Consider the following 13,604-nt stretch of genomic DNA (forward strand, 5'->3'; position numbering starts at 1 on the left):
GTGCAATTATTTAGTTAGTGTATTGTGAAGTTTGCATGAATAGAGGAAGGTATTTTTTTTTTTTTTAAATCAGGCACTGAAATAGTGATTCAGCTTCATTTTATATAACTTTGTTTAGAAGAGACAATGTCAGTAAGCTGAAGCGTCTAAAAATATTTGATTCATGTTTTTTTGGAGGTCTAAATGTGAATCGTATTTAGTTTAGTTTCATTTATTCACTTTGTGCCCACAGGACCAGCACTGGTACATCTTAATAGTGCAGCACTTATACAGGCACACATTTTCAAAGGTGTTTTACATTAGGTTTATTTAATAATATTTACAGCATGCAGTAAAAGTGTGGTTTAGATATGTAAACATATAATTGGTGTGATTTACCTGTGGTTCACATATCAGAAAGTACAGGTTCCCACTCCCTCCCCACCAAACTATGCAATCATAACAGTTACTGTAAATGGTATACTCCCTGGTCCTTAGAAAATTGCAACTTAAACAACCGTCCAGTGTTTTAACAGAGGAACAGCAGCATGCAACCTGAAACGATCAACACAACCATCACAATGGAGGACATGTGCTGTTCTGTGTAACTGATTTGCAATGCTGTTTACTGAAGGAGCACTGCAATGCATCATACATCATCGTAATAGGGTCCCTTCACTGTATGGACGTCTTTATTCTCTCATCTTAGGCTGGGAGACAGACAGACAAAAGCCCCTTTTAAATGCATGTTTTTCCGTGGCATGTATGTGATTGTATACAGTATTTAAAGTGGCTGTAGCTAACAGACTAATTCCATAAATCTTACCTGTCAAACGCTTTTATTCACTATTGTAGGTCTAAAATATGCCTGCTATAGCAAACATGTTTTCATTTTAAAACATCTGGTACTGCACTAGGTTAAAGAAAGTGCACAGGTTGTTTGCCTTACTTTGAGGAGGTATGTTACTGTTTCACGTCATAGGTCATTTCATTTCAGCAGGTCATTTGAGGTCAAAGCATGTTACTGGCAGCAAAACATGTCGGTCAATAGGGGAAGCAGCTGGTTGGCTAATGACAGGAAAGAAAGCATTATAGGGGTGGGTCATATTTTACTCTCCAGTAGGTGAAATGGCCAAGAAAGTGCAAGACTACCAGAAAGCAAGGATTGCTTCAATCTCTTTCCATCAATCCTGTCAAAACTGCATATTTGAGACTTGTATAGCAAACGAAAGCTCAAGGGGTAAGATTTATGGAACTATTTTGGTAGCTATAACCCCTTTAATATGCTGTATGTTGCAATATTGCTGCTCTACTGACATTTATGCATAGCAACATTTTTGCTTATCGACTCCAGCAGGGACAGTAGTACTGTATTACAGCACAACTTCCGTCAGCAGGAATTGTGGGTCTCAAAGCATCTGTCAAAGATTGTACTTTACCTGCTTTTTCTTAAACTAAATAATAGCCGCTATATGTCTTGTATGCTGTGCTGCATATGATTCAGCTCCTTTGTATAACTTTCATTCCAAGTAGCTCCTATAAAAGTGGCCACCTCCTGTATGAGTATAAATAAGACAATTGTATTTGACAAATATGCAACATACATTGAATTTGAAATTAAAGTTACAGGATGGAGCGTTGTGTGAATATCAAATAAATTAACTAGGCCAATTCACAAAGCATATTGATTTGAGCTTTGCTGAAAAAAAAGAAAGAGATGAGAGATCTTGCACCTGCTTATCTGTTAGAAAGGAGGCTGGGAATAAAAATCAAGGAGGAAGGAAGCAGATGTTAGTTAGCACAGCCTACCCACCTTGTGGTAACACGCTGAACTGTACCCATTGGAGAGAGAGAAAGAGAGAGAGAGGCTAAGAGCTAAGAGCTATGTTTTGGGACAAGCTAATCTGCCAGTGAGCTGTGTAAGGAGCAGAGCACATTGTGTGTGTGCGAGTGTGCGAGTGAAAGATAAGGGAGCATTCCTTACGAGCACGACTGCTTGTTTTTAATGTGCTGACTCTGGGGAGATAACGTATTGACTCTCTCTCGCTCTCTCTCTCGCTCTCTCTCTCTCTCTCTCTCTCTCTCTCTCTCTCTCTCTCTCTCTCTCTCTCTCTCCCCCCCGTGTCTCTCTTTCTAGTCGTGTGTTGAGAGACCCCGGGCAGAAAGTCCTGTGCTGACAGAGGCAAACAACGACAGCGACGGCCGAGGGAAAATAAATAAATAAGGAATTCGATTTTTTTTTCGTGTGTTTCTCTTTTTTTTTTAGAATTAAATTTTTTTTCTTTCTTGGATTGTCCTCCCCTTTCCAAAAGAAAGAAAAAGGAAAGCCACCCTTCGCAGCAAAGATGTTTGAGATCAGCCGCACGTTGAACGCTGCTTTGTTAAGCAATGAGGTAAAGGAATGGATTGTTATCAGTTTCCACTACGTTTCTCTGTGCAGTCCCTGAATATTTTATCTTTGATGGGGAGGGGGGCAGGGGGTTATATTTGCTGGTAGAGTATGCAGGTTAAGAAGTTGAAAGAATTGCATGTTTTTTTCATGCTAGTGATGCTCACTCATGGTGAAGTGAGCTCTTGGGCAGGTTGTTTCGGTGCTGTCTCGGGGTGTTTGCGCTGGTTGGTTTTCGAATCACACAGAGCAGACAGCTATTAACGCTGAGCTTGCTTGTGGAATGGTCCATCTGGGGCTCAGAGAGTGTGTGTGTGCGCGCACGCTCTCTCTTCTCTCTCTCCTGTCCCTCTCCTGCTCCATCTCTCTGTGTATGAGAAGCCTCTTTGCTGCTCAATATGATGATGAGTTACCCACAGCATCTGGGTATAGCCCCTGCTGAAAATGCACTACCCGAGATGAGATCACTGCTTTTTCCCAGGGAAATCCCATCCAACGAGCCGGTGGGTAGGTCGCTTTTGGTAAGGAGAAATTGGGGGAAAAGGGAGGAGGTGGCAGGGGGGCTTACAGAAAAGGCAATGGAATTGATTGAGTATCTCGATATCCTTTTCTAACTTTAAAACTATACATCTATCCTGTTTATATGGAAATCTGCAGTGAGTACATTGTATGTGTGTTTATTGTTTCGCTCTAGTAAGCAGAAGACTAAGAGTCATTCTGAGTTTGAATCCCACGGAGCTCAGGCACTGACTCATTGCATGACCTTGGGTAAGTCACTCATGCTCCTTGTACCTCCGTCCCTCCCCATGCAGCTAAAAACACAAATATGTGAAAGCATGACCCACCCCATAACCCAGGAAAGGGATGTTGCATCTCTGTAGGTGAGTATGAACTTCAGATTGTTTCAGCGATCGTGGCATTGTGTAAATGTAAATATATCTGTAGTTCACATATTCGCATAACATGTAGCCTTCTCTGAATCTCAGCGACAGGCTTGTGATGAAGGACTCGGCTGGCAAAAGGAAATAGCAATGATCAGAGAGAAGGGAAGTGGGGGGGGGGGTCATATAATTTATTCTGAGCCCTTCCTCTAGTGTGGATCTATCGGCAAGTGCAATTTGAAAACTCAAGTCACAGGGAAACCCTTTCTGAAAGCAGACAGGCTGAGTAAATCCCCTTCTTACTACATTAAATCATCACGAGACAGTGGGTGTTTTAATCTTTAACCGGTTCTCATTCCAGTGGCAGACAACTCACTAATTAAGCACAGTTTTTATTTATTTATTTATTTTTTTTAAACGTGGACTTCATTGCAAATGTGGAACTCCAATTACTCTGGTCAGGATTGTGGTGTAGGTAGCTCTCTGCAGAATCTGGAGATCTGAGTTTGGGTGACTGCTGGCTTCTGTAACGTGTGTATTTCACATAGGACTAAAGCAGTGATATTACTGGATTTATATGATGTTTGATTTTTTGAGCTGGTGTCTGTAAAAAGACATTGTGATGTAGCTGCACAGAGATATAAATATGGAACCGATTAGAGGTGCATGTTGTTTTAGATAAAGCAGCATTGGGACTAATGTATAAGCGCACTGTTATTTAGAGTAATGCAGTAACATTAATGTGAAAAGTCCTCCTTTAAAAAAATAAAAAAAATAGGAGTTACAGTAATTACAGATTGGCTTTTAAAATCCTTTTTTTTCATACGATTTTGTCGCAAGGGTGATACTGAATTTCAGGTATTCCAATGATTTAAAGAATAAACACGGTCTACAAGATTGATTTTGTTGAATAGCTTGCTTTAAATAGAACGACATGACTTGTTGCATTAAAAAAATTTTCACAAATGCATTGGTTTTATTTGTGTACAATAACAGTGGCTAAATACTGGTGACTGAAACTTGCAAAGACTTGATATGCTAGTTCTGTAAGAGGAATAAAAATAACATACTGCTCTGCGGTTTAAGACTAAACAGCAATGTGCAGGGATACTAGGCTTTATTCTACAGCTGGATTTAACATTACAATTGGTTGGATGGTTGACTCATTTCATATTTAAAGGGAATGTCCTGGGGAAACAAAAAATAAAGAATAATATATACAGCATGCATTTATATGTCCTTGAGGTACCTTAAAGGTCAGTAACATTTATGCATTTAAACGCCAGTTGGAGACAGTATTAGTATGATTCGGAACTATACTGCAAATTGGATTTTCAAACATAGAAATGTATTGCTTTGAGATACTTGTCAAAGAACTATGAGAATTTTATACGTGCATTTACTGATGATCAGAAAATGCGGTTACCGAAAGACTTCCTTAAATTAATCAGACATTTAATTTGAAATAGATATACCAGAATGCCTGGCATTCCAGGACTAGCACAATGTGAACATGGCTGCCTATTTTGTTTCTGTCGGATCACGGGCTAAACGGTTTTAGAGTGTCTTTTTGTTTTTGTTTTCTTTTTAGAGAAGCTAGAGGTAATTTCATCCCGTAGTCATTTTCAGACAGCTAAAGGCCCTAAGTAAGACATTTAGAGAGAGTCCAGATATACTAATGAGTTAATCACCAAATTAATTCATGTATTCATGTTTGCTACAGGTCACAGGATATAGTCGGGAGAATAGATAACATGAATATTAATAAAGAAAATTATCCTTTCTAATATATATATTGCAATGGCTTCCAAGGAGTGAAAGGGTTAACTCTTGCTATTTTGTGAACAGAAACCACTAATTATAGTGTCAAAGACAGAAAGAAAGGGAAAACAAACAAGAGACTGAGAACGTGGAGTGGAAAAACTCACAATTTGCACACAGCAACTGGCACTCCACATATTGCAGGTCAGTCTTGTATCATAGCGCTGATTAGCTCCATCCATCTGGCTCTCAGTAGTTGCCTCCATCCCTGATTGCAGTATTTCAGTGTTTAGCCTACCCGGGAAATTGTTTAAATTACACTACCGAACCCTGTCTGACTGGTTGGCAAGCAGGTGCAGCATTCTGTTCTTGCAAGGAATCGTATAAAAGATGATAACAAAAGGGGGTTAGGCGGATTTAAAAAAAGAAAGAACTGTAATTTTGATCTTGTTTCATGTTACAGCAGGGTGCATGGTATTTTTACCCTGATGAGGATCAGAAGGTGCATTCAGTAAAATAAATGTACTTGTTCGTTTTGTGTTTCCTGTAACTTTGAGCTTTATGAGGGCTTTGCTGCAAAATAATATTTCATAGTTGTGTTTGGAAAAAGGTTACAGGAATATGACCCATACCATACTCACAAACACATGTTATTTTTAGGCTCCAAAGACCTTCAAAATCTAGAAATGTACACTAGCCCATATTTTGTTTTTCTATCTTTGTCGGTTTACCGTTCTATCGCCAGAACTTGAATGTTTCTGCTTCCGTTTTATTTTATAGTAATGATCTATCTCTCTCAATATATTTACGGTGAGTCCTGTGTAGCTGATCTAAACATCATCGTATCTAAACACCGATGTGAAACTAATAGTCAGACACACACACATTTTGGCTTTTACAACATTGAAATATGGTCCTGATGAAATTAAGGTCTTACAAATCAACATATCTAACAGTGCATGGAAATAGAAAACATATCTGTTCTGTGATAATGCTTATCCTACTAGTTGAAACCATTTTTGAGTCAGACGCTCCCCATATTATCAAGCAGGTGATGACATAAGAGCGGTTATCCTTAAATGTGTTGCCAATCAGTTGGTACTGTACTTCCACCTCTTCCTAGGATCATTACAGAGTGACCAACTGACTGTGTAATCACCCTGTATTATATTAATATAAAAATAATCAATATCCTGGTCATTATGGGCTAACTGCTGTTGGAGAGCAGCAACTTGTAACCCTCATTGATATAGAGAGAAATAGACACTGTGATCCGATCGATTGGGTGGTCTCAGCAGAGGAGACCTCAGAAGGCTTTCACTGTAGCTTGTGTTTTTAAAACAAGTTCAATACTTCATTGGAAAAGCACTTGTCTTACCTATCACTGACAGGGTAAAAGGTTCTCCAGCATAATTTGCTGGCTGTGAAATCCCAGCGCTGTGTTACTTAAATTGAAAATGATGTGTCCCAGATCTTTGTGCCAACATCTCACAATCTCTTTATGACTGCGAGATCTCAGTTCTCAGTCTGCTGTATTTACCAGCTCTGAGATGGGAGTTTTCTGTATTTAATGTATTGAATCTGATATCCAATGCAAAGAGTGCTTTGGATTACAGGAGCACCGGTTCGACTTACGTTATTCACCAACGTCTCTCTGTACATACAGACGGGACGAAAATGATGAATCAAAGCAACACGTCAAACATCGTAATAAAATAAGATACACAATATAATTTAAGACTGTAATGTAAAATAAAAAACGTTGCATCCACATTTAAATAAGGTACTTTTAAATGTAAAATCTTGTCTAAATCATAAATACAGTGAGAGCTGTTACTGTTGTGTAATCGGATCACCTTCTTTAGTTTGGGCAGTCTGGCTAGCCTGTTTTGTATCTGGAAAAATGTGATAGTGGCACTAAAAGTGTGACTTTACAGCTCAAAATGTATTCATGTTAAGAGGAGCTTTTAACATTTAGAAGACATTTCAAATGACCTTTATAATATTCCGCTATGGAAAAAATAAAGCAACACTAGAAGGGCAGTTCTTCATTCTAACCCATTTGTATCAATATTCTGTGCAAGTTTTTATTAAATAAAACAATGCGAATGTTCATAAACAGGGACACGTTCCCACTCGATACATTGACTCATATAAAGATTGTTTATATGTTGCCCTTAGAACATGTCTGTTCTAAGGGCAATGGGATTTTCCCATTAACTATTGATTTCTTTTCACAATAAATAATAGGATTTTTTTTTTTTTCCCCTGATGTCCTGTATGTTGAAATGACGATCCTTGCCATTGTATAATATTGATTTGGGCATCCATCTGCATTACATCAATCATTTATTAGCATCGGTAATCCCAGAATGGCACTGGGCAGGCGGTGGTGCAATCCAGAGGGATTCCCCAGTGCTGTAAAATGTTCTGTTCAAATCAATACGTTTGCCAGTCCTTGAAATCTGAAGGTGGTCATAATATAGGGATTACCCTGACCTGAGATTTTTTTATATAGAATGTTCTACATCTGAGATCCCTGTTCCTGGGCTGTGTCCCAATGCCCTCTGTTAGTGCTGGCTCTTTCCACACTCTCTGCAAGGTGTTTGCTGACTCTGCAGGGCTTTTTTTTCAAAGCTTGGTAACCTTATGTTGAGTAAATCACTCTTAATGAAGCTCAAGAGTGAAAAAAGGGGAATTGTATTTTGTGCAAAATTACTTCAACGGCATTACTTCATTTAAGATGAAATACTAAAGGACAGTTTTATACTTTAAAAAAAGGGAGTATCTTTTTTTTATGATTGCAGAGCACAGTATTGTGCAGTCTTCATTGTCAGCATGTGGTTGGATCTTACCTTTAGCAATTCCATACTGTAGATAAATAGCAATAGCCATGGTGTTGGTTAGCACATTTCCAGTAGTTTTTGCGTTTCTGTTTTTAAAATTCAGGATTTTTATATTGCATTGTATGACTCTATAATCCAAACTGGAACGGCTGTAGGATTCAACAATATGTAGCTGCCGAGATATTCAACAGATATACAATTTCACTCTTGCTGCCCGACAATCAAATCTGAAATACAAGATTGCTTTGCTGTGGATAACAGAGATATCAACCATTCTCAAGGTGTAATGGCTTCTGTCCGTAAGCATTTAGTAAACCATATGTTATCATTAATAAATAATACTTTCTTGTCCAGATACAGCAAATACACATTACAGGACTAAAACACATGAGGCATTGCACAACCATAGGAAACACAGTGTGTTCTTATTCTTTTCTTTTGTATGAATCATTTATGTGCTCTTAACAGCATCATTCGGTTTTAAATGTTTAAGCATGGTGCTGCCTGGCACATCAATGGCAGTTAGCGTACAGAAGGAACCCACTTGTTTAAAATGTATTTATTCATGTTAATTACCCCTTTAGGCATGCATGCTTCTTTCCATTGAGAGCTTATCTCAATGCTGGAGCAAGGCTGGAAAGAGACATTTCCTTTAGGGGGGATGCAGTCAGGGCATTGGAATCGATGTGTTGCAGAGATCTTGTGTCTTTGATTCCCTTTGATTCCCAGCAATGTTTCTGAACAACGCCATTTTTACTAGGGTCCTCGTTCAAAATGTGGACCCTTATGCATGGAGTGTGTCTGTCTAAGGGGTTATTGTAGATTCCTAGACACCTATATCTTTCGGATTTGGGTATAACCCAATAAACTGATGATTTTATACACTTTTCTGTATCTGTAGATTAGTGCAGACTGCGATATTGAGTGCATGGAATTAGATTCTTAAAAAAAAAACATCACCAGATTGTTGTTTTCCATCAGATCTTTGTTTTATTTTTGATTTATTAAAAAAAAAAAAAGCCAAAAAACTTTTGCATAAATTTATAGGAATTTCTGTTCTCATGACATTTTATATATATATATATATATATATATATATATATATATATATATATATATATATATATATATATATATATATATATACACACACAAGATATATATATATAAAATCTTGTCTTGTTTTAATAATTTGGTAATCAAAAATGTATTCTAGGATGTTTCACTGTCCTCAGAAGCATAGGGAGTAGTTTGAACTCATCCCCCAGGCAGTGAACAGATGGCCCAGGGGGTTTTTAAATTACTGTTCTACAAGCACCCTTAGTGACTGGTTGGACAATTTCTGCATTGAGTTTTGAAGCTGATATCTTGGCTTTCCTTTAACAGAGGAAAACCCTACCAACACGCCCACACGCTTCCCTGTTCTTCTGTGACTAAAGTATTCATAAAGCACCTGGGGTTGTTGGGGATTGAGTGCTGCAGCAGTCAGTAAAGATTTCCCAGAACCCTCAAGAGCTTATAGCTAATACAAGATTCCAGGCAATCGAAAAACAACGGCATCGAAACTATATCTGTTAGCATGGGAAAATATTATGTATCTTTTTTTATTATTTAAAGGAAAATTAAATATTGAAGTAATCATTTTTATGTTGAAATACGTTTTAAAACTTTAGATGAATATTGAAACGTTTTTAATTAGATAATCAAGACACAGATCATCCGTAACTTCAAAAACTGTGTTGGTTTGATCAGCCTATATGTCGCTTGGATAAGCCACACCTGTTTTAGAGCTTTTCACAGTCCCAGGGAATCCCTCTGGATTGCATCAGCTACTTCTTGTTAGAGACAGTCTGGATAACCTCAGATAGGTGGTTGATACAATCCAGGGGAAAATCCCCAACTGTGGCTTATACCAATAGGGTACATGTTGATCAAATCAAACCCCTAGTTTCCTTTGTTTGTTTTTTATCCTTAATACAGATAATCATCTTTCAGAATACATTTTTTAGTGCTACTATACATCGTTACAGCAACAGGAGCATTACTCGCCCTCATTCAATCGTAATGTTGGTCCGTTAGACCTGCAGTCTCACCTGTGACTTACTTCTTAGTCAGTCAGGCAGTGTTCAACGGGGTACTTTCAGTTACTTTTTTCTGCTTGTTTTTCTTGTTCACACGGATGTTGGGACAAAGTGCTTTTACCCATCCTCTCACAATTGATTCACATTTGCCAACTTTTAAATCACGAACAACATCCAGTTGTTCAGCCCCACTTTTGACTCGATCAATAGCTTTTAACTTTTCTTCTAAGACACCTTTTTTTAAACTTTTTTTTTACAGTAATGATGTACTGAGCAGTAACCATAGTGTTGAGCTTGAAAGAAAATTCAACCTCCAAATCAAGTGTTTAACTTTCTAATAAGGCTCATTATATTAGTGTTATTTTATTTGTCGTCATATTTAATTTCAACTAGAAGCAAGCCGTGTATTTTTCTAAATTGGAAAACGTTGGTATCGCCAACATACATAATTGGTTGCATTTTGTCAGCTAGCCTTTGTACGTGTGGTTTTCATTGGTCACATTTGGTCAGTTGTGTAAATGGCTTGAGAAAGTGGACAGAGAAAGTATTCAATGAAAAACATTAAATCAAACATAGTATTTGTAATAAGTCATCTTAAATCCTTTACCATAAAAATAGTCAGAAAAGTCTTACCTGCTTCTGGTTCATTGGTAATCAAAACACTCCCTTTTCCCCCTTTGCTTTAGTTCAACACAGACATGAAAAAAAACACCCCATAAATTAACAGTAAACGAATTAAACATAACAATTACAAACAGCAACTTATTCTCAGATTCTTAAAGAGTATACTTGTGGAAAAGGGAACTGTTTTGTTGTAGACCAGGCCCCAATGAGCATGGCTAGAGTGTGTCTTTAAATTCCTTCTGTTCCTGTTTTTAAGCTGTTGTCCATTGATATGATAATTCAATAATCAAGGGAGAACAATTATTATTATTATTATTATTATTATTATTATTATTATTATTATTATTATTATTATTATTTATTTATTAGCAGACGCCCTTATCCAGGGCGACTTACAATCATAACCAAATACATTTCAAGTATCACAGTACAAGTAATAATACAATTAAGAGCAAGATAAATACAATGACTTTGGTTCAAGCAAGTACAAGTGTGACAAAATACAATTCAATAATACAGCAGATAACAGTGTCAGTGATAGTTACATCAGGATATGATTAAATACAAAATACTACAGATTAAACACTTGGCAGATTACAGTATTCTGAAGTACAGGATTAAATGCAGTAAAATAGGGGGCAGATAAGAGCAAGTAAAGCGCATTAGGAAGGGTGATAAGTGTCCCAGGGGAAAAACAGAGGAGTTCTACAGGTGCTGTCTGAAGAGGTGAGTCTTAAGGAGGCACCGGAATGTGGTCAGGGACTGGGCAGTCCTGACATCTGTAGGAAGGTCATTCCACCACTGCGGAGCGAGGGTGGAGAAGGAGCGGGCTCTGGAGGCAGGGGAGCGTAGCGGAGGTAGAGCCAGTTTTCTAGTGCAGGCGGAGCGGAGAGGTCGAGTGGGGGTGCAGGGAGAGATGAGGGTCTGGAGGTAGCTGGGTGCAGTCTGGTCAAGGCATCTGTAGGCTAGTACAAGAGTCTTGAACTGGATGCGAGCGGTGATCGGGAGCCAGTGGAGTGAGCGGAGTAGTGGAGTTGCGTGGGAGAAGCGAGGCAGAGAGAACACCAGGCGGGCAGCGGAGTTCTGGATGAGCTGGACGGGTGGCGGACGCAGGGAGGCCAGCCAGGAGGGAGTTGCAGTAGTCTAGGTGGGAGAGTACCAAGGACAATGGGATAGAGCCATGGCACACTGTCGCTCACTATATTTATAATAAAAGATCATTTCCTGCAGTATGGTGTTTGTATTAAACGCTGGCCAGATTTTGCCCTTTTTCTATTGGTTGTATGGTGTGAGTTTGATTTGGTTCCATCTCCCCATTGTCGAAGCAGCAGTGTATATGCAATGAGCCTGTCTAGTATGTACACTGAAGTATTACATCATTTCTCCACCAGACTACGACATACAGATTTGACCAGGAGGTTGATTTTTGTTTTAGTAATAAGTGCTCAGAGCATCCTGAGTTTTAGCAATGGGCACATTACTGTAGGTACTGAAATAAAAAATAAATAAGAAAAACAACAAACAAACTGCTTCATATCACAAAAATAAAATGTCAAATGTTAGTCATCAGACCGGATCATTTAACTGGCCTACTTTAAATAGTTCTTATTATCAGACATTGCAAACGCATATATGATTAAAATAAATGATATATAATCAAAGTGGAACAATGAACAAGACAAGATACACAGATGCCGACGTGATATTATATATATAAAGGAACACTTTTCTTTTTTATTACAAAGCTTGTATTTGTATTTAAATTCAGCTTTTAACTAGCCTATGTTTGCAACAGCATGACATATGCAATTCAGATCAGAATTTCAAATCACTAATCTGTGATTTAAAACAAGCCTGTTGACTAAGCGGTGTAGAGTTCAGAATAATTAAGTAGATTCTCTGCCTCAAATTGCCAGGCTTTGGTGAGTATAAGCAGTACAATAATGTTAGTGCCATAGGGCTGCCTTAATCAGGGATGAACTGTGCGTTCCATCAAAGGTACTTGAGTAACAAAGAGCCTTAAAGAGAAGAGTGTATAAGCAGCCATCACAGTCCGTCGCCAGTCCTACTAGAAAGAGTTCAGATTTGCTAGTGTTCAGCTGAAGAAAATTGGCAGACATCCAGGCCTCGATGTCTTGAATGCAAGCCGAGAGCCGGACCATGGCAGAGGGGCACCAGGGTCGAGTTTTAAGTAGAGCTGGGTATCATCAGCATAGGAGTGAAACATGAGGCTGTGTTGGCGGATGAGGTGACCCAAGGGAAGCATGTAGATAGTGAAGAGAAGGGGCCCAAGAACAGATCCTTGGGGGACACCACAAGTGACTGGGTTTGTGACACCACTGCGTCCAGCATAGACAACAGACTGCATGCGTCCGGATAGGTAAGAGGACATCCAGGAGAGACAGGTTACAGAGATCCCAGCATACTTCTGAAGGCAGTCAAGAAGAATGCCATGGTTTATGGTGTCAGAAGCGGCTGTTAGGTCAGGGAGGACAAGCACAGAGGGAGCATCAGCATCAGCATTAAGCAGGAGATCATTCACAATCTGGAGCAGAGCAGTTTCAGTACTGTGATGCGGCCAGAAGCCAGACTGTAGCGATTCAAGCAGATTGTTATCTGTGAGATGTTTCATATGTACTTTGTTACTGTTTATCTATTTAATATTTATTGAGATTATCACACAAGGTAAAGTATGGTAAAAGCATAGTAAACTGTACCATGAACATATACTGGGGTAATCTTTTTAAAGGGTAAATACTGTATCATTAAAAAAGAGCCATTTTAAAAGATGTGAACTATGACAGTATTTGAATCTACCATTTGGACTATTATAATACAGCCCCTCTTGTGTTCAACATGTGGAAATGGGACCATTCACTTCTGTTAATTATTTGCTGTATATAGACTAGGTTCTTCACTTACTTTTTTTTAGCCTTTAGTTTGTTTCAGTCTGGTTACTGTAAGTTGAAATGTGGATTTTGTTTTTAGAACAGATAACAAGATGCAATACGTTCACAATGGTAATCTATACTAATGGTCTTCA

The 13,604-nt window shown here is 38.5% G+C and overlaps 1 protein-coding gene across 6 annotated transcripts in view; it reads left to right on the plus strand.

Annotated features, from left to right (window-relative positions):
* Positions 1-1,923: 1,923 nt before the first annotated feature.
* LOC117417139 (ELAV-like protein 4) overlaps positions 1,924-13,604 on the plus strand; it is a 47,037-nt gene continuing 35,356 nt past the window's right edge. The window contains exon 1 of one of the 6 annotated variants that reach the window (XM_059035076.1): positions 1,924-2,372. In XM_059035076.1, the coding sequence (XP_058891059.1) occupies positions 2,325-2,372 (48 nt within the window). In that variant the 5' untranslated portion in view covers positions 1,924-2,324. Of the gene's footprint in view, positions 2,373-3,147; positions 3,250-13,604 lie in introns of those variants that run through there. The other 5 variants (XM_059035071.1, XM_059035072.1, XM_059035075.1 and 2 more) reach the window with 5 other exon arrangements.

Source organism: Acipenser ruthenus, chromosome 12 (assembly GCF_902713425.1).
Source record: "Acipenser ruthenus chromosome 12, fAciRut3.2 maternal haplotype, whole genome shotgun sequence".
In the NCBI taxonomy this organism is placed as follows: domain Eukaryota; kingdom Metazoa; phylum Chordata; class Actinopteri; order Acipenseriformes; family Acipenseridae; genus Acipenser; species Acipenser ruthenus.